The sequence below is a fragment of the Psammomys obesus genome, unplaced genomic scaffold, assembly GCF_907164565.1.
Source record: "Psammomys obesus unplaced genomic scaffold, mPsaObe1.curated_primary_1811, whole genome shotgun sequence".
NCBI classification, from domain to species: domain Eukaryota; kingdom Metazoa; phylum Chordata; class Mammalia; order Rodentia; family Muridae; genus Psammomys; species Psammomys obesus.
Genome location: NW_026591816.1, coordinates 336,759 through 357,034, shown reverse-complemented (window position 1 = coordinate 357,034; position 20,276 = coordinate 336,759). Strand labels below are relative to the sequence as shown.

Below are 20,276 nucleotides of genomic sequence, written 5' to 3'. Positions count from 1 at the left end.
GCATGCAGGTAGACACGGTGCTGGAGAAGAAGCTGAGAGTTCTACATCTTGATCCAAAGGCAGCAGAAGGAGACTGTGTGCCATACGGGGCATAGCTTAAGCATAGGAGACCTCAAAGCCCACCTCTACAGTGACACACTTCCTCCAACAAGGCCACACCTACTCCAATAATATCTCCTAATAGTGCTGTGTACTCAGCATTCAAACACAAGGAGGCCATTCCTATTCAAACCACCACATCATGCTTGGTGGCACATGCCTACAATCTCAGTACTAGGTAGTTGCAGTCAGATTCAAGAGTTCAAGGTCATCCTAGGTTCCACTCTGAGTTCAAGATGTATCTATGTATGTAGTGTGAGCTACCTACAAAGACCCTGTCTCAAAACCCCAAGGGCTGGGGAATGTAGCTCAGTGGTATAACATTTGGCCAACATACTCAAGGCCTAAGGCAGCGTCTCAGCACTGTCAAATGAAGGAATAAGGAAACAAAATATTGAAGAAAACTTGGCCAACTCTGCCCAAGACATCAGATTTTAATGCCACCAATACTGGGGAAAGATGTCAGGTACCCTGTATGCCCTGAGAAGGGTATAGAGGTTCTGACACAGATGCACAAAGGCAGTTGAAATAGCAGGCCATTCGTCTGAGACACATCCTTTCAAACAACCGACCTCAGTGTTGTGAAAACATCAGCCACGAAACACTAAGTCAGAGCAAATACTTTAGGTGAAGATCTGAGATCCAGTCCTGAGTCAACAAAGAAGCTATAAGGGATGTTTCTGGGAACCAACAGAAAACTTTGGGTGTAAACTCTGGGTGAGGGCTGGGGGTGTGGTTGGGCGGTAGGGTGCCTGTCCATCTAGCACACCGGAAGCGCTGGTCTCCATCTCCAGTATCATGTGACCCAGGCATAGAAGCAGAGAGCAGCACTGAGGAGGCAGAGGCAGAACGACTTCCAGGCCATCTTTGCTGCACAGTAAGTTCAAGGGCTAGTCTTGGCTGCATGAGACCCTGCATGAAAAGGAGAAGAGCAGAAGCAGGACAACCACACACTGAGCTGAAAGATGGTGGCTGCATGATCACAGGATCAGAGTTCAGATCCCGGTTGTCTCATGTAACAAGCTGGCTATTCCACAAACGCCTGGAACCAGGTGCTCTTTCCTGGCCTCTGCATGAGTGTATACACACACACACACACACACACACACACACACACACACACACCACACCACACTAAATAAAATAAAATAAAATAAAATAAAATAAAATAAAATAGACCAGGCTGGCTTTGAATTGACAGAGATCTATCTGCCTCTGCTTCAGGAGAAGGTGTGCACTATGACACCCTGCCCCGCAATAAATAAAAACCCCCTGTATTTATCGTGCATCCAGTTTGGGAGGAGGCATGTGTCCCACTTGTACAGGTCAAAGGACAACTTGTGGGAGCAGGCTCTCTCCTTCCGCCACATGGGCGTCTGGGTGTGCCCTTCTAGGATTCTGTGGGTGCTCTGTCCCAGCCCTGTGGCCTGTCAGCGCTGGGACGTCCAAGGCCAGCTTTCCCCTGACTCTTGAGAGGGCCCCTGGATGGAGCTTTGGACCTCTGGACTTTCCATTCTCACCCCAGACAGAGGGCGCGATGAAAAGCCTTTGCAAGTCGGCTGGTGGCAAAACTCAATTAGTTAATGGCAATGAAAAGACAGGCCTCGTGTTAACACCAGGCAGGGTGTGTGGTGTGCCAGGGGCCGGTGTGGACCTTTACGATGTGTTATGTCTCATTTATTTCTTGCGTGTGTGCACAGCGTCTGTGTGAGGGGTGCATGTACCACAAGGGTGCATGTGTCAGTCTGAAGACAATTCGTGTGTGTTGATTCTTTCATTCTACCACGGGTGTCGGAGGAGTTGAACTCGGATCTTTATGGTTTGCAGCAAGTACCTTTCCAGCTTTGGTAGACCTCTGTGATCAGTACGCTGTAGGAGAAAGGAGACTGCTTCCTGGGAGGACCGCACACATGGAACTCACTTGTGCGCGACTCCTGGCTAGATTGTAAATGATGCCTCGGGGTTTACGGTCCGGTAGGGCCGGCGTTTTGAACGGATTGAGGTTTAGTGTTCCCAGGAAACTTCTTCACGGTTTTGCATGTGTGCGGAGGCAGCTAAGCGTTCATTTAGCCTCTCTAAGACCTAGGTTGGAGGGTTTGGAGTCAGGAGGGTTTGCGTTTGTGTACTGTGTATGCGTGCCCTGGCTTTGGTTGTGTGCTGGAGGATGCGGATGAGCATGCTCATGAGTTGGATGCCTGTCATGTCACGCAGATTAGGCGGGCATCTCTCGTTGCTGTCGAATAGAGTACCAAGGTCCGCAGGTCCCAGGCTTGAAGGGTAGAGGGTAGCAGCCCTGGAGGCCGGGCAGGGGGCGGGGGCGCACAGGGCCGGCCCCGGGGCGGGGCGAGCCGCCCAGGGCTGGGGGCGGGGCGGCCCGGCAGCTTCACTCTGGCGAAGTTGGCGGCGCGGAGGCTGGCCCGGGACGCGCCCGGAGCCCTGGGAAAGAGGGAGGAGGGAGGAGGGAGGGTCGCGGCCGGCCGCCATGGGGCTGGGGGCCCGGGGCCGCCTCCGCCGTCTTCGCCTGATGGCCCTGCCACCGCCACCACCGCCCATGCGGGCGCTGCCCTTGCTGCTGCTGCTAGCGGGGCCGGGGGCTGCAGGTGAGGGATCAGGGACTCGGAGGGTGGGACCGGGGCTGCAGGGGCGGGGAAGCACAGAACCCCCTAAGATTGGGACTTGGAGGACCTGTAAGCCCAGAGCTAGAGCCGGGGCAGAGGTGCAGGAGCTGGGGGCTGTGTGCCAGTCGTGGGGCGCGCAGAGATTCGTGATAGGAAGGCAGGGTCCTAGAGGCCCGAGCAGTAGAGACCCTTGAATGAACCGGGAATCCGAGATTAGAAACTCGAGAGGTGGGAATCTGGGGCTGAAATTCAGAGGCGAGGTGTACCAACAGTTCCAGACTCACCCCATCCTATTTTGCCTGGAAGGCTAAGATGGGGGCCGTGGACCCCTTGCACAAAAGCGCCTCCCATATCCCGGGCAGGCCGGGAGGGGGGGGGCGGTTGGCGAGGAGGGGGCGCGAAGCTCTCGGAGTTCTGAACTCCGAGAAAACTTCTCAGGCAGGGGAACTGCAAGACCCGGCACTGGAGCGCGGGGAGCGGAGCCGGCGCCCCTGCGGCGCCCGCGCCCCCTCCCCCGCGTGCCGCCCGCTCCCTCGTCTGGCCGCTAGGATCCCGGAACCTCGGGACCCCACCTCCGTGCGGGGAGGAGAAGGGGCGAGGCCCACGTGCTTCTCTCCGGCTTCTGGACCCCCTCTCTGTGGCCGGAGCCCCTCCCCAGCCGGCCTGGGGGCCCCTGCCCCTCCTCCTCCACTTTTTGCTCCCCTCCCCCGCTTGGGACAATGGCTGCGCCGTCTAGACACCCCCTCCCCCCAGCCGGCCTCGCGCTTTCTTTGCCAGACAAAGCGGGACCCACGGAGGGCCAGAGCGGGGGACTGAGGGGGCGCCCCCACCCCTGCCCCGGGAGGCCTGATCAGCGGGGGAGGGGCACGGGCCGTTGGCCGGGGCCAGGGGCTCTAGGGCACCCATGGTGGGATTCCGTTCCGGGCCAGCCTAGCCTTTAAGCTCAGCTAGGCAGGACGGGGTGGGGGTGGGGGCCTCAGGCAGTGCAGACCCATGCATGGCCTGTCACAGAGACAGGCAAATGTGCATGTGCGAGCACATCCACAGATGCACGCTTGGCACACACAAGACACACATGTTCGCTGCTCACACGTGCAAATACAGTCAAATACGATAACACATGCATAGGTCACTCAAGGCTTGGCATGCATTCGTATTCAAGGTCACACTCTTAAGTGCCAATCTGTGACCCGCACAGACACACCTGTGGCCGCACAGCCGTGTGCGTGAACAATGCTGTTCATCTAGGTGGAAGCCCAGGGCGGGTAGCTTGTCTGCTTGTGTGCATGTGGAGCACATGGCCGTGCTGTTTGCAGATAACAGCACGGTAACACATCGCTTTCACTATTAGCAGCACAGCGGCCTAATGCTCTCACGTCTTCACACAGACCAACACACAAACTCACAAGTACACATCACGAACACACCACACCACACACACACACACACACACACACACACACACACACGGCTCACAGTCATGTCTTCCATCACACAGCTTCCAGTGTGATGTCACAACATGAATAGGTGCTTTCTTCTTAGCTCATTCTCTCACTGTCTCTCTCCCTCAGCTTTCTTCTGTCCCCGTTTCCTGATTCAGCCCCCCCTTTCCTTCTCTCTCTGAGGAGCACAGCTTCTCCAGGGGCCTACACCTGCCTGAGCACATACTTCTCCACCAGCTCAGACCTGACCACACCCCTCACCCCTATGACGAGACTGCTCCACCCAGGAGGGATACGGCCCCTAGGGATGGGGACCCTGGACACGCCTGCACCGGTTGCCTCTTGCTTGCCCTACACACCCTGTCCATCCAATGCCCAAAGCCATCTCTCTGTTGCTCTCCTCAGTTACTCCTGGCTGCATGCTCTGCCTGCTCTTTAAAGAGCCAGCAGGACTGCAGAGCCTCCCCCGTGTTCCAGCACAGGGGCGGGAAGCCGCAGACCCTCTTTGACAGGCAGCACCCCTCACTTCCCACTCGGTACCCCTTTCTATTATGCACATCCTAGTCGGGCAACTTCCTGAGCCCCCACATCTGGCACAAGTCAACTCCTCCTCCTCCCCACCCCTGCCTTGAGGTTCCCAGGGCTTGAGCTGGCAGGGACAGCTGCAGCCCCAACAGCTGGGGCTGGGCTGGGGGGACCGTGGGAACTGTAGCTAGGGGGCCTCTCAGTACCCACAGATACCCTCCTAGCCCGGTGCAGCTGTTGCCCGGCAGACAGGAGAGGAGGGTCTGTCCTGGGTTGGGGTTCTGGGTGCTTGTCTGATCTCCCCACCTTCTTTTGCCCCCATGCAGCCCCTCCCTGTCTGGATGGAAGCCCATGTGCAAATGGAGGTCGGTGCACTCAGCAGCCCCCCCGGGAGGCTGCCTGCCTGTGAGTGTCTGGCTCAGCGCCATGAGTGGGCCCTGCACGGGGAGGGAATCTGTCCTCTTCCCCCCGCCTCTGAGTCTCGTGGGGCATGCTGGTATCACTTCCTCCGTGTGTGTGGCTTTAGTAACCTCTTGTGTTTCCCTATTGGGAATCAGACAGTTAAGAGTGGAGGCTCTTGAGTCTCTCTGGCCTGGGTTCAAATCTCACTTCATGTTGCTAAGTGGCTGAGATTTAAGCCGTTAAGTCACAGTATTCTGGAATGGAAAATTGATTTCCAGGGCCGATGACAGTTGCTTGACAGTAATGAGGACATCCGTATCTCCCACATCTCAGAATGTAGGAGGCACACAAGTGACCTATATTAGAGTCCTGTTTTGTTGTGTTCCGGTTTGTGTGACCTTAGGTTACTCACTGCGTCTGTGAAATAGCATCTGGCATATGACTGCCGAGAAACCCACTCATTGCTTGTTCAGTAATACAAGGAAGTGCAGCATTAGGGGAGATGAGCAGGGTCTGGGAAAGACCTAGACAGCAGCAGGCAGAGCTCTGGATTCTGGGGCATCTGGAGCGAGTGCCGCAGACCTTCTGAGCCCCTTTTGCATTTGTAACGGCTTGTCTTTCATGAGGCTGGCTGCGAAGGTTTGAAAAGAACCTTTAGCTGGGTGCTTTACACTTGTATCTCCCAGCAGAAGCAGGAGGATTGCCTTTAGTTGGAGGCTAGCTTACACTACGTATTGAGTTCTGGGCCAGCCTGTGCCACAGAATGAGACCGTCTCAAGAATGCTTTTGTTTCTAAAGGCAGGGGGCCCAGCCAGATAGCCCAGTAGGTAAAGGCGCTTGCTGCCAAGCTTGGCAACCTGAGTTAAGTCCTGGGGACCCGAAAGGTGGAAGGCGAGAACTGACCTCGACGCGTCGTTCTCTGAGCTCCACAGGAATACATACAGAAACCCATAAACGCAATAAAAATTAAAAGTAGATTAAAAGATAAGAGAGACACTTGGAACTCTTTGAAGACTGGAGATTCAGTGGCGAGTGTTTGCCCAGAACTTACAAGGCTGGAGGGGGCGGATCTGGGCTTGTGGGCTTACTGGGCGTGTTTTCTTTTTAATAATAATAGCAGTCCATCCAGCAGCTATTAATCAGTTCATCAGTGTGTTCATTTACTCATACCGTACGGGCTAGCCAGTGGGACAGTCTCAAGCTAGGAGGGGCTGGGATGACTTTCAGTATAGAAAAGCCCCCTTTGAAATGGCACTGGCAGATAAACTCAAGTGGCCGGAACCCCATTTAGCTTCATTTAGGGATTACTGGCCTAGGGGCATCCTGAGGCTGGGGGTGTACGGTAGTGGAGCTGGGAGGGCAGAGTGTATCCTTACTTGGAAGCAGTCGCTTGAAGAAAGCCTCCCGGGCCGGGAGCCTGCGCAGTGGAACCAAACCCCTGGACCACTGCCGACAGGTGAATATGCCCGAGGCTGCCCCGCCCCTCGACAGGTGAATCACCGGCTCCCGCGGCGTCCGGGAGCCCGGATCCCGCGGAGCGGAGCCCTGGCTGGCTCCAGAGTAGATCTTTTGGGGAACCTCACCCTATGTCTCCCTCATTTCCCAATCCTCTCCTTCAGCTTCTCAAATCCTCCTGTCTTTTTAGGAGTGACTCCCCAGATGTCACTTTCTTCCCCCATGCTCCCCCGCACCCCCACATCCCCTTAGTCTCCTTCCCAAAGAAGGCCCGAAACTCGGTCCCTGTCTGTCTCACTGGTCATTCCCTCCTTGGAAGCCGCTCCTCCACAACCCCGCTACGTACCCCGCCCCCCCAAGCTGAGGCCGCGGGGCGGGGCGCGGGGCCCCGGCTGGAACCGGCCCGACCGGTCGGCGGGGGCGCGGGGCGCAGAGCGTGGGAACCCGCCCGAGGCGCAGGGAGGGGGCCGCGCCCAGCCTGGCGTTGATACCCGGAGTTCCCAGCGCCCTGCACGCAGCGCCCCCTCCTGGCGCGTCACCATCACCGCCCTGCAGGTCTTTGGGTAGGGGGCCTTAGGAGCATCACCTCCCGGCTTCGAACGGCACCCACAGCCCTCCCGGGCTGAGCCTCGACTCGTTTAGCTGGGCTCGGAATTCTGGGGGTATTGTATGGTGACGCTAAGAACTGAGTCACTTGCTTTGAGTTCTGCCCTTGGCGTTTGGGACAAGACCGAGCTAGGGGATCCGAGCTGGGAGCCGGAAGGGTTGGGTAGAGGAGAGGGGAGGAGGGTTGAGGTTGGGGTGATGTCGACTGTGTCTTTGCAGAGCCAGGACTTTTGACTTCTCTAACCCCCTCCTTAGCCCTCCTCGCCTCTGTCCCTGGGAAGATTGCAAGCTTCAGGTTGTCTTCCAACTTATTTTCTTACAGTCAGGACTACCGTGGTCAGTTTGGGGAAGGGGCTGCAGGCTGTCGGCCCGCCCTCTAGTACCAGGGCGGAGGTGCCCAGGCCAAGCCCCACCTAATCCATGCCAGGAGGGTTTCATGCGCTTGGGAGAAAGGAGTTTAGAGTTTGTGGCTATCTTCCCGCCTGTCCGTGTGAGTGACACTTTCCCATATTCGCGTGGGAGGCTGTGGCTTGGTGTCTGTGTCTGCCAGGCCGGTATGCCAGGTGGATGTGTCTGGTTTCTGGGTGTGTCTGCCTCCTGGAGTCTGAGGCTTTTCGTTTGCTCTTCCCACTACCTGGAATGCTCTTCCCCACATCACTCTTTGGCTCACTTTTTTTTTTTTTTTAAACCTTCTTTAGTGTGTGAAAATGTTAACACCCACTCATTCCATCACGCGTGGAGGTTAGAGAGTTTCCTGTGGTTGCCGTAACAAATTACCACAAACTGGGTGGCTTAAAACAACAGATATATGCTCCGGAAAATCCTGGAGGCCAGAAGTCTGAAATTAAGGCGTTGCCAGAAACGGCTTTCTTTACGGACAGTCCAGGGGGAGAATGTCTTACCATTTCTTCCAGCTTCTGGTTGGCTCAGGCTTTGGCGCATGGCTGCCTCAACCTTCTCTCTGCCTTTGCCTGCATGCGAACTTTCTTCTCTCTTTCCAAAGCAGTCAGCGTCTATCTCAGTCTCTCTCCCTCTTTTTTGCTGCCCTGACTCCCCTCTCTTGGGTACTAGTAATGTAACCGAGGGACCTGCATACAGCTGCAAGAGCACATCCCTAGCCTTTCTCTTGGAAAGTTGCTGTGACCGCAGGTTTGGTATGGTTACCTATGGGTAACCCAGCTCCAGGGATTCTGATGCCCCTTCTGGCCCCTGCCACACTGTACTCCTGTGCACGCATACCCACACACAACCACACGTAATGAAATAAGCGGATGCTGGACAATGGCTCCACCGTTGAGATCACTTTTTGCTCTTTCAGAGGATCTGGGTTTGGCTCCTGGAACCCACACGGTGGCCCACAACTGTCCTTACTGTCCACAGGCACCAGGCCTGCACATCGTGCACATGCGCACACTCTTCCATAGAAAAAGAAAATGAACCTTAAAAACAAACAAACAAACAAACAAACAAACCAACCCAGCTACCATTTGAGATGGCTTGGATAATACAAAGTGAATTTGTCTTAACATTCTTTACAATTACATTGGAAAAAATTCTTTTTCCTTTCCCCCCTCTAAAAAAAAAAGATTTATTTACTTATTTTATATTTATGAGTGCTCTATCTGCATGTACATCTGCCAGAAGAGGGGACCAGATCACATTATAGATGGTTGTGAGCCACCATGTGGTTGCCAGGAATTGAACTCAGGACCTCTGGAAGAGCAGACTGTGCTCTTGACCTCTGAGCCGTCTCTCCAGTCCTTCTTTTTTCTTGTACTGGAATTGAACCTAGGGCTTTGTGTATCCTAGGCAAGTGCAATACCACTGAGCTTTATTCCAAGTCTTCTCGTTATTTGTTTAAAACACACACGTGCTCCTCATCCTCCTGCTTACTCTTCCCAAGTGCCAGGTTTGTGTGAGTCACCTTGCCTGGCCCATCTCCTTTTAAAAAAGTAAGGTGACGTCATAGCTTCTGGGACATGGGCATGTTCTTCAGGGTACTGCATCCTTCACAAGCCTGTGGTTTCTACAAGCTGTTGCTGGCGTGTTTTGTATTAATTTGCTACTTGTCTATGTTTTCTTTGCCTGACCCGGCTATGAGGACCAAGAGGGTAAGAATCACTTTTATTTTGTTTTCTGCTGTTTTAGTATGTGGCAGATGTCAATAGTATTTGTAGTCAGAATAAATGGGTGTGGCTGGGAGTGGTGGCACTCACCTTTAAACGCTGGCAGGATCTAGAAGCAGAGGCAGAGGCAGGTAAATTTCTGTGAGTTCCAAGTGAGCCGGGGGTGTGCAGTGAAACCCTATCTAAAAAAGACAGAAGGAGGAAGCGGGTGTGTCTGACAGTCCATTTGGCAAGAGTGCTATTTGATAAGTGTGTCCTGTGCTGTCTGTGAGGCATCGCCGTGTCTCACACTGTTCCTCCGCGTATCTCTCCCGCAGGTGCCTGCCAGGCTGGGTGGGTGAGCGGTGCCAGCTGGAAGACCCTTGCCACTCAGGCCCCTGTGCTGGTCGAAGAGTCTGCCAGAGTTCAGTGGTGGCGGGCACTGCCCGGTTTTCCTGTCGTTGTCCCCGTGGCTTCCGAGGTGAAAGGGTGGGCCTGGATGGGAATCCGACGTAGGCAACAATGTGCTCAGTCCCAAGCTCACCCTCTTCCGGTCCTTCCAGGCCCAGACTGCTCCCTGCCGGACCCCTGCCTCAGCAGCCCTTGTGCTCATGGTGGCCGCTGCTCAGTGGGGTCGGATGGCGGATTTGTGTGCTCCTGTCCACCTGGCTACCAGGGTCACAGCTGCCGAAGTGACGTAGATGAGTGCCGAGGCGGTGGCTCTTGTCGCCATGGTGGCACCTGTCTCAACACACCTGGGTCTTTCCGCTGCCAGTGTCCGCTCGGCTACATAGGGCCGCTGTGTGAGAGCCCCACAGTGCCCTGTGCGCCTTCCCCATGCCGTAATGGTGGCACCTGTAGGCAGAGCGGTGATGCCACCTATGACTGTGCTTGCCTTCCTGGTGAGTGAGCGGTGCCCAGGGGAGGCAGCTGGGGATGGTCAGATAGCCCCCAGTGGCCACCGCTACCTTCTCCTCCCCTGTTAGGCTTTGAGGGCCAGAACTGTGAAGTCAATGTGGATGATTGTCCTGGACACCGGTGTCTCAACGGGGGGACGTGTGTGGATGGTGTCAACACTTACAACTGCCAATGCCCTCCTGAGTGGACAGGTGGGCGTCAGGGATGCAGGGGGCTGGGGGGCCGACCTCACGTGTGCACACGGAGAACCTAGACTGGTCCATCCTCGTGCCCTAGGCCAGTTCTGCACAGAGGATGTGGATGAGTGCCAGCTGCAGCCCAATGCCTGCCACAATGGGGGCACCTGTTTCAACCTACTGGGTGGCCACAGCTGCGTGTGTGTCAACGGCTGGACGGGTGAGAGCTGCAGTCAGAACATTGACGACTGCGCTACGGCTGTGTGCTTTCATGGGGCCACCTGCCATGACCGGGTGGCATCTTTCTACTGCGCCTGCCCTATGGGCAAGACAGGTGAGTTGCCTTTTTATTCTTTCGTTTCTTGTAGGCAGCCGAATGCCATTTGGTGGTTTCGGAATGAAAGGTGAAGACAGACTCTGATTTGAGTATTAGCAATACTGTTGGGGCGGAGGATGTTTCTTATTGGTAGAGTGTGTGGTTAGTGTATACAGGCCCTGGGTTAAATCCACAGCATGAAGGAAGAAAGGGAAGATGTGGGAGGAAGGGAGGAAGGAGGGAGGAGGGAGGGTGTGCTGGAGACTTATGAGGAGGCTGGTTCCTAGTCCAAGGCAGAGGCTGCTGGGGAGAATTACTGAGAGGTCTGGCCAGGAAAGAGGCAGGGCCTAGGGAAGTCACAAAGGTCAGATAACGTGTCCAAGAGGGGGACTTAAACACATTCAGGTTGCAGTTGGGCATCATGACACATGCTTTTAATCCCAGTACTTGAGAGGCAGAGACAGGTGGATCACTGAGTTTGAAGCCAGAACTATAGAGAGAGTTCCAAGACAGCCAGGGCTACACAGAGAAACCCTATCTTATTATTATTATTTACAATTTATTCATTTTGTATCCTGGTTGTAGTCTCTTCCCTCATCTCCTCCCAGTTCCACCCTCCCTCTCTCTTCCTCCCCTATCCCTCTTCCCTAGTCCACTGATAGGGGAGGTCCTCTTCCTCTACTGTCTGACCCTAGCCTATCAGGTCCCATCGGGACTGCCTGGATCCTCTTCCTCTGTAGGCTGGCTAGGTCACTCCAGCAGGGAAAAGTGATCAAGGAATAGGCAACAGAGTTCATGTCAGGGAATATCTCTTCTCCCCTTACTAGGGAGCCCACATGGAGACTGAGCTGTCTATGGCTACATCTGAGCAGGGGGTCTAGGCCCTCTCTGTGCAAGGTCTTTGGTTGATGCATCAGTCTTTGCAGTCCCCCTTGGGCCCAGCTTTTTGAGTTTTGTTGGTCTCTTTGTGGGGCTCCTGTCCCTTCCGGGTCCTTCTATATCCCCCTTCTTCTATAAGACTATCTGTGCTCTGTCCAAAGCTTGGTTGTGAGTCTCTGCATCTGCTTCAATCTCCTGCTGGGTGGAGTCTTTTAGAGGACATTTATGGTAGGCTCCCATCCTATTCCCTCTCTTCTACTGTTTCTGGTGTCTATCTTGTTTCCTTTATGAATGAGAATTAAGCAACAAGGACTAGGGTTCTCCTTGTTGTTTAGCTTCTTTAGGTCTGTGGATTTTACTATGTTTATCCTATATTATTAGGCTAATATACACTTATGAATGAGTATATACCATGAATGTCTTTCTGCTTCCTGGTTACCTCACTTAGGATGATCTTTTCTAGTTCCATCCATTGCCTACAGATTTCATGATTTCCTTGTTTTTAATACCTGAATAGTATTCCATTGTGTAAATTTACCACAATTTCTGTATCTATTCCTCCATTGAGAGACATCTGGGTTGTTTGCAGATTCTGACTATTACGAATAAAGCTGCTATGAACATGGTTGAACAAATGTCCTTGTTGTGTACTTGAGCAAATTTTGGGTATATGCCTAGGAGTGGTGTAGCTGGATCTTGAGGAAGCACTATTCCTAATTGTCTGAGAAAGGGCCAGATTGATTTCCAAAGTGGTTGTACAAGTTTACATTCCCACCAGCAATGGAGGAGGGGTCCCCTTTCTTCACATCCTCTCCAGCATGTGTTGTCACTTGATTTTTTGATCTTATTCTGATAGGTATAAGATGGAATCTCAGAGTTGTTTTTATTTGCATTTCCTTGATGACTAAGGACATTGGCATTTCTCTGCCATTTAATATTCCTCTGTTGAGAATTCTCTGTTTAGATCTGTACCTCATTTTTTAATTGGATTATTTGGTTTGTTGGTATTTAATTTCTTGAGTTCTTTATATATTCTGGATATTAGCCCTCTGTCAAATGTAGGGTTGGTGAAGATCCTTTCCCAGTCTGTAGAGTGTTGTTTTGTTCTGTTGACCATGTCTTCTGCTTTACAGAAGGTTGTCAGTTTCATGAGGTCCCATTTATTGACTGTTGATCTTAGAGCCTGTGCTCTTGGTGTTTTGCTCAGGAAGTTGTCTCCTGTGCCAATATGTTGAAGGCTCTTCTCCACTTTTTCTTCTAATAAATTTAGTGTGTCTGGTTTAATGTTGAGATTTTTGATTCACTTGGATTTTACTTTTGTTCAGGGTGGTAAGTATGGCTCTATTTGTATTTTTCTACACGTAGACATCCAGTTAGACCAGCACCATTTTTCCATTGTATGGTTTTGGATTTTTTTTTTTTTTGTCAAAAATCAGGTGTTCATAGTTGTGTGGATTTATTTCTTTTATTCTATTCCATTGATCCACCAGTCTATTTCTATGCCAGGACCATACAGTTTTTATTACTGTTGTTCTGTAGTACAGCTTGAGATCAGGGATGGAGGTACCTCCAGAAGTTCTTTTATTGTACAGGATGGTTTTAGCTTTTTTTTGTTTTGTTTTGTTTTGTTTGTTTTGTTTTTCCATATGAAGTTGTTCTTTCAAGGTCTGTAAAAAATTGTGTTGGTATTTTGATGGGAACTGCACTGAATCTGTAGATTGCTTTTGGCAGGATGGCCATTTCCAGCATGTTAAGCCTACTGATCCATGGGCATGGGCGATCTTTCCATCTTCTGATATCTTCTTTAATTTCTTTCTTCAGAGACTTGAAGTTTTTTCATACAGTCTTTCACTTGCTTGGTTAGAGTCACACCAAGGTACTTTATGTTATTAGTGGCTATTGTGAAGGGTGTTGTTTCCCTACTTTCTTTCTCAGCCCTTTTGTCTTTTGTATACAAGAGGGCTACTGATTTATGTGAGTTAATTTTGTATTCAGTTAATTTTGTATGCTGAAGGTGTTTATCAGCTGTAGGATCCTGTGGCCTACAGAGCAAGTTCCAAGACAGCCAAGGCTACACAGAGAAACCCTGTTTTAACCCCCCCCCCCAAAAAAAGGTGTGTGTGTGTGTGTGTGTGAAAACTGAGGGAGGAGGGTATGTCCAGTGGAGGGCACACCTGAAGTGAAGGCTTAAGGGTGGGGGAGACTTTTACAAGCCAGAAGAGTCAGATGAATATTTAAACATTTATTTATTGTGAGTATGGGTGTGCTCACCCATACTGTGTAGAAGTCGGAAGACAACTTGCAGAAGTCTGTTTGCTCCTAACCTCATGGGTTTTTTTGGGTGTGTGTGTGAGAGCACATGCAGACAGGGTCTCTCTATGTACAGCAGAAATCCTGTACATAGAAATCTCAAGCTCACAGAAATCCTCTTGCTTCTGTATCCTGATTGTGGGGTTTAGCTCATGTTACCATGCCTGACTAGAGTCTTGATTTATCCTCTTTTAACATATTCCAAAAAAAATTATGTGAGTGTGTATTTTGGCTGCATGTATGTGGGTGTACTACATGTATGACTGGTATGCTCAGAGGACAGAAAAACTCAGCAGATTCCCTGTGACTAGAGTTACTGATCGTTACAGGCTGCCATGTGGGTGCTGGGAATCAAATTTAGGTCTTCTGGAAGGGCAGCCAGTATGCTTAGCTGCTGAGCTATCATTCCAGCCCTTAGTGCCTTGTATGTAAAACAGCATTTCCTAAGTTATTTTCAAATGTTTTAGAAGAAACAGACTGACAGATAAATAATAGTGAACCAAGTATTCCATGTGTAAAACATATTCTGTATGTTTTGATTTTTTTTTTCATAATAAATGGTGTGAAAAATAATGACAGATACTGAATCCACTACTGGTTAATATAAGCAAGAAACAGGAAGCAAGGGATGGCCAGTGAGGTGCTCAGTGTAAGGGTGCTCGCTGGCTAAGCCTGCCAATCTGAGTTTCATTGTTGGGGCCCGCATGCTAGGAGGAGAGAATCAACTCTCCGAGTTATTCTCTGATGGCTCCAGGTCCACACTGATGGCTTTGACATCGCACACTCCCCAGAGAAGTAAATTAATTGAAAGCAAAAGCAGAAAGTAAGGAGCAGGTAGTGCAGCTGAGTGGCGCCCTTCACGCTCTGTGTGCCCAGGGTCCTGGGGGTCCATTCCCAGTACCGGCCTTCTTCCTCAAACGTGAGGCACGTGGGAACTTTGGGCAGATGTGGGGACCAACTCTTGATCTCTGCTTACCTGTTCTCAGGACTCTTGTGTCATCTGGATGATGCGTGTGTCAGCAACCCCTGCCACGAGGATGCTATCTGTGACACCAACCCCGTGAGTGGCCGGGCCATCTGCACCTGTCCACCCGGCTTCACTGGAGGCGCGTGTGACCAGGATGTGGATGAATGCTCTATTGGTGAGAGGCACACCTTCCGGAAATGAGCCTGACAACAGGGAGGAGTTGGGGCGCAGTTGGCCACACCCATACTGGCTGTGCCTCCATTCTGCAGGTGCCAACCCCTGCGAACATCTGGGTCGATGTGTGAACACGCAGGGCTCCTTCTTGTGCCAATGTGGCCGCGGCTACACTGGGCCTCGATGTGAGACCGACGTCAACGAGTGTCTGTCCGGGCCCTGCCGAAACCAGGCCACATGTCTTGACCGAATCGGCCAGTTCACGTGCATTTGCATGGCAGGTGGGTGGTGAGTGTGGCTCCGATGTGTCCAGAAGGCTGGGGCCTGGGTGAGAGGAGCCAACGGGTGGAATCTGCTTTCTTTTTATTTACTTAAAGAAAGAAATGCTGGGTATGGAGGCACAGGCCTGTAATCTCAGCACTTGTGAGGCAGAGGCAGGCTCATCTCTGTGAGTCTGAGGCCAGTCTGGTCTACAGCGTGAGTTCTAGGATGGCTGGGATTAGAAAGTGAGACCCTGTCTCAAATGAAATGAAATGAAATGAAATGAAATGAAATGAAATCAAATCAAATCAAATCAAATCAAATCAAATCAAAAGGACTAGGGAGATAGCTTAGCGGCCAAGGTACTTCCTGCCTTTCTAGAGGACGAGAGTTTGGTTCAGCACCCATATGGGACGGTTCACAACTCCCTGAAACTCTAGCTCCAGGGGATCCAACACCCTTTCTGGCCTTCGAAGATACCCGTGTGTGTGTGTGTGTGTGTGTGTGTGTGTGTGTGTGTGTGTGTGTAGATATGTGCATGGTGTGAGTTTGGAGACTAGAGGACAAGCTTGGCAGTAAGCATCCTTATCTGTTGAGCTGTCTTGGTGGCCCAAGCCTGGATTTAAAGCCAAGCTTCCTGGCTAGGGAGAGGGAGAGTTCTGTGTGTCTGGGGGCAAACCTTGCAACCTTGGATAAGGTAGGCGCAGGGCCAGAGCAGATTTCTGTCAGGCAATAGTGCAGGGAAGCTGCATAACCCCCAGTCCGTGTGAGCCCACAGCTTGTCTGAAACTAAATCCAAGACTGGGCGTGGCTCTGAGCACATGAGCAGCTGAAGCAGGAGGATTGTGAGTTTGAGACCAGCCCAAAGAACACAGCAAGAACCTATCCCAACAAAACAACAGCAAAATCAAAGCCCTGAAGCTAAAGTGAAAATGGTCCCCTGAGGGGAACTTCCGGTGCCCTGTCCCACCCCTTCCAGGCTTCACAGGGACCTTCTGTGAGGTGGACATCGATGAATGTCAGAGCAGCCCTTGTGTCAATGGTGGTGTCTGCAAGGATCGAGTCAACGGCTTCAGCTGCACCTGCCCGTCAGGTGAGGACCCTGGGACGGGGAGCCTGCCATGTCAGATGGTGACAGCGTTGAAACAGAACAAGAACGCAGTTAGTTAATTAAGTATATACTTTTTTGTGTATGTGGGTTCTCTCCTTCTACTCTGTACATCCTGGGAACTGACCTTAGGTGGTCAGGCTTGGCTGATTAGCACCTTTATCTTCTGAGCCTTCTCCCTGGCTTAGTCTGCGCTGACGTTAACTTAAAACAAAGCCAAGAGGATTTGCCACTCAAATAAGGCAGGGTGCCTGCGTTAGCTGTCTGGGTCACATCTTTGCACTGTTCACTTCCAGGATTCAGCGGGTCCACGTGTCAGTTGGATGTGGATGAATGTGCGAGCACTCCCTGCCGGAATGGTGCCAAGTGTGTGGACCAGCCCGATGGCTACGAGTGTCACTGTGCAGAGGGTAAGGGTGGCTCGTGAGACTGTGGCCAGGACCAGAAGGTGGGGAGGTGGGCTGATGGGTGTCGAGGACCAATAACAGGCTTGGGGATAGCCTTAGAGCGGTGCTTTAGTGAGGCCAGGGTAGGGCCAGCGACAGCTGCGGGGTCAAGCTCATGATGGAGGTAGGCAGAGGTCCTGGGAAGACACAGGGTGTGGCTGGCAGTGGGATTTAAAGGGGGAGTTCTGGGCCAGTGTCGGAGCTTGGAGCTGGGTGGAAGGGAAGGGAGTAGGAAGGGCGCCTGGGAGCTGAGCTAGGATGGGGCCGAGACTAGAGCCACGGACAGTGGGCACATTCTGACCTCCTGTTCTTGCAGGCTTTGAGGGTACTCTGTGTGAGCGAAACGTGGATGACTGCTCTCCAGACCCCTGCCACCACGGGCGCTGTGTGGACGGCATTGCTAGCTTCTCCTGCGCTTGTGCCCCAGGCTACACTGGCACACGCTGTGAGAGCCAGGTGGATGAGTGCCGCAGCCAGCCCTGCCGCTATGGGGGCAAATGTCTGGACTTGGTGGACAAGTACCTCTGCCGCTGTCCTCCCGGAACTACAGGTGGGGTTGGGCTATAACAGGAACAGCACGTGCGTGTTTGTCCATGATGAGTGTGAGAGATGATTAACAATAGTGGCTCCGGCTCCTCCCACCATTTACCCTTCCCTGCAGGTGTGAACTGTGAGGTCAACATTGATGATTGTGCCAGCAATCCTTGCACGTTTGGAGTCTGTCGTGATGGCATCAACCGCTATGATTGTGTCTGCCAACCTGGATTTACAGGTGGGCAGGTGGCTGCTGTGGAGGGGGAGGGCCTTGTCAGATAGGAATTAAGGTGGGTTTTCTCCCCTTAAGGAAAAATTCCATTTTGTTTATTTTATGTATGTGTATAGGTCAGAGGACAACTTGGTGGAGTCAGGCTTCTCCCTCTGCCATTTCCAGGGACCCAACTCAGGTTGTCAGGCTTGGTGGCAAGCATTCCCCCCCCTCCGGTGAACCATTTTATGTCCCCTTCTTCTGTTTATTTGCACACACAAGACCAGACATGGAGATCTATGCCTGTGACCCCAATACTCAGGAGGCAAAGGCAGGAGGATCAGTGCATGTCTGAGGCTAGTGAACATCAGAGTGAGTACTAGGTCAGTAAGGGCTACATAGCGAAATCATTTTTCCGAATGAGACAACACAGAGAGGGGCTGGGGAGATGGCTCGCCAGTTGCGAGCACCTGCTGCTCTTGCAGAAGACCCAGGTTCAGTTCCCAGCACCCACATGACAGCTCACAACTGCTTGGCTTTGTTTTTGTTTTTTAAGTAATAAAATAAAATGCAATAAAATAAAATAAAACAAAAAACAACACCAGAATTGGACAAAACAAAACCAGCAGGAAAAAGAGCCCAAGAGAAGACACAAGAATCAGAGACTCACTTATCCACACACTCAGGAATCCCACCAAAACACCAAACTGGAAACCGTAGCATACCGGCCGAGGGCCTGGTGCAGACCGGTGCAGGCCCTCTGTACACTGCCCCAGTCTTGGTGAGTTCATACGAACTTTGCTCATGACTTACGGGGCCTTATTTTCTTGGTGTCCTCCATCTCCTCTGGATCCCACTCTCCTGACTCCTCTTCTGCAGAGTTCTCTGAGCCCTGTGGAGAGGGCTTTGAAGGAGACACCCCTTCCTAGGGCTTAGCGTTCGGAGGCCTCTCGCTCTCAGCATAGTCTGTCTGTGGGTCTCTGTATTTGTTCCTGTCTGCTGCAGGAGTAGGCTTCTCTAATGCTGGCTGAACAAGGCACTGATTTATGAGTATAGCAGAATGTTATTAGGAGCCATTTATCACTAAATATTTTTTTCTTCTTAAAACTAGTAGTATTTGATTTTACCCTAGCTCCCTGTGCTATCTAGCCTCAGGTTCTCGGTCACTGAAGGCCTCAAGTCAAATCAGATATTGGGGGGCACTCCCACAGATTTGTGTCACCATTGCCCTAGTGTATCTTGGAGGCTGGAAACCACTGTAGATCAGAGGGTTTGTGGCTGGGCTGGTATTCACGTTTCTCATTTGGTAGCATGCAGAGTACCTCCCTGTTCCAAAGACCCTAGCATGTAAAAGACTCTGTCTGATCATGAGTTTGACTTCTCCATGTTCAGTGTGTCTCACACCTCTAGTTCCAGGAATCTGACATCCTCTGCTCGCTTTCATGGGCACCAGACACACGCCATGATGTACTGACATGCATGCAAGCACTCATAAAATAAATAAATAATAACTCTTATAAAAAGCAAAGAGAGAAAGGAAAGATGGAGGGAGGAAAGGAGACAGAGAGAGAGAAAGAGAGAGGATGGAAGGGAGAGAGGAAAGAAGGGAAGGGGAGAGAGAGAGGAGAGAGGAAGGAACAAAGAGAAGGAGGAAGGGAAGGAGAGAGAGAGAGGGAGGAAGGCAGGTAGGGAGAGAGGGAGGGAGGAAAAAGGGAGGGAGAGAGATACTGTTTCTCAAGTTGAAGAGGAGGGCTGTCCTTGGAAAGGTAACTTTTTTCTTTTGTGGTTTTCTGAGCTTGTTCACTTGTTCACTGGTTTGGAGTTGTCCCATTGTCAGCAGAATGAGGTCCTCACACAGACACAGCTGTGTGCTGTAGAACAGCGGGTGTCTTCTCCTCAGTGGGCACCACTGTTTTCACTCTGTAATAAAGCTGTCAGTATACTTCCCAGGGCCCCTCTGCAATGTGGAGATCAATGAGTGTGCCTCCAGCCCGTGTGGAGAGGGTGGCTCGTGTGTGGATGGGGAAAATGGCTTCCGCTGCCTCTGTCCACCTGGCTCCCTGCCTCCGCTCTGCCTGCCTGTGAACCATCCCTGTGCCCACAAGCCCTGCAGCCATGGAGTCTGCCATGATGCACCTGGCGGGTGAGGCCCTTCCCTAGCCCCTGACTCCTCTTCTGCTGCCTCTCCCATCACCTGCCACACCTGACTGCCTCCCCCACCAGGTTCCGCTGTGTGTGTGAGCCCAATTGGAGCGGCCTCCACTGCAGCCAGAGCCTGGCTCCAGATGCCTGTGAGTCCCAGCCCTGCCAGGCTGGTGGCACCTGCACCAGTGATGGAAAAGGCTTCCACTGCACCTGTCCCCCTGGATTCCAGGGTGTGTGTCCCCACCTTTCTCCCCTGGGCTTCTGATACCCTTGTTTCTCATGTTTCCTTTCCACTTTTCTAAGCTTTGCTTAATTCTCTTTGTTCTGTGTGTCTCTGCGTGCATATGCCCATGTGTGTAGGCCAGAATCAGAAGAGGCTGCTGGCGCCATCCTTTGTCACCCTCTGTCTATTCCTTTGAGGCAGGGTCTCTCCCTGAACCTGGGGTTTGTGCTTTCTTGGATAGGCTGGAAGCCAGTGAGCCCCTGCGATCCTCCTGTTTCCTTCCAATGTGCAGCTGGGGTTACAGTTTATTATATATATATATATATATATATATATATATATATATATATATATAT

The 20,276-nt window shown here is 51.9% G+C and overlaps 1 protein-coding gene across 1 annotated transcript in view; it reads left to right on the top strand.

Annotated features, from left to right (window-relative positions):
* Positions 1-2,534: 2,534 nt before the first annotated feature.
* Notch3 (notch receptor 3) overlaps positions 2,535-20,276 on the top strand; it is a 49,636-nt gene continuing 31,894 nt past the window's right edge. Inside the window, exons 1-14 of the mRNA XM_055612076.1 lie at positions 2,535-2,699; positions 5,011-5,089; positions 9,591-9,733; positions 9,816-10,154; positions 10,239-10,361; positions 10,447-10,680; positions 14,838-14,993; positions 15,088-15,273; positions 16,233-16,346; positions 16,658-16,771; positions 17,124-17,357; positions 17,469-17,579; positions 19,503-19,695; positions 19,776-19,927. Coding sequence (XP_055468051.1) covers positions 2,582-2,699; positions 5,011-5,089; positions 9,591-9,733; positions 9,816-10,154; positions 10,239-10,361; positions 10,447-10,680; positions 14,838-14,993; positions 15,088-15,273; positions 16,233-16,346; positions 16,658-16,771; positions 17,124-17,357; positions 17,469-17,579; positions 19,503-19,695; positions 19,776-19,927 — 2,296 coding nt within the window. The 5' untranslated portion in view covers positions 2,535-2,581. The remainder of the gene's footprint in view (positions 2,700-5,010; positions 5,090-9,590; positions 9,734-9,815; positions 10,155-10,238; positions 10,362-10,446; positions 10,681-14,837; positions 14,994-15,087; positions 15,274-16,232; positions 16,347-16,657; positions 16,772-17,123; positions 17,358-17,468; positions 17,580-19,502; positions 19,696-19,775; positions 19,928-20,276) is intronic.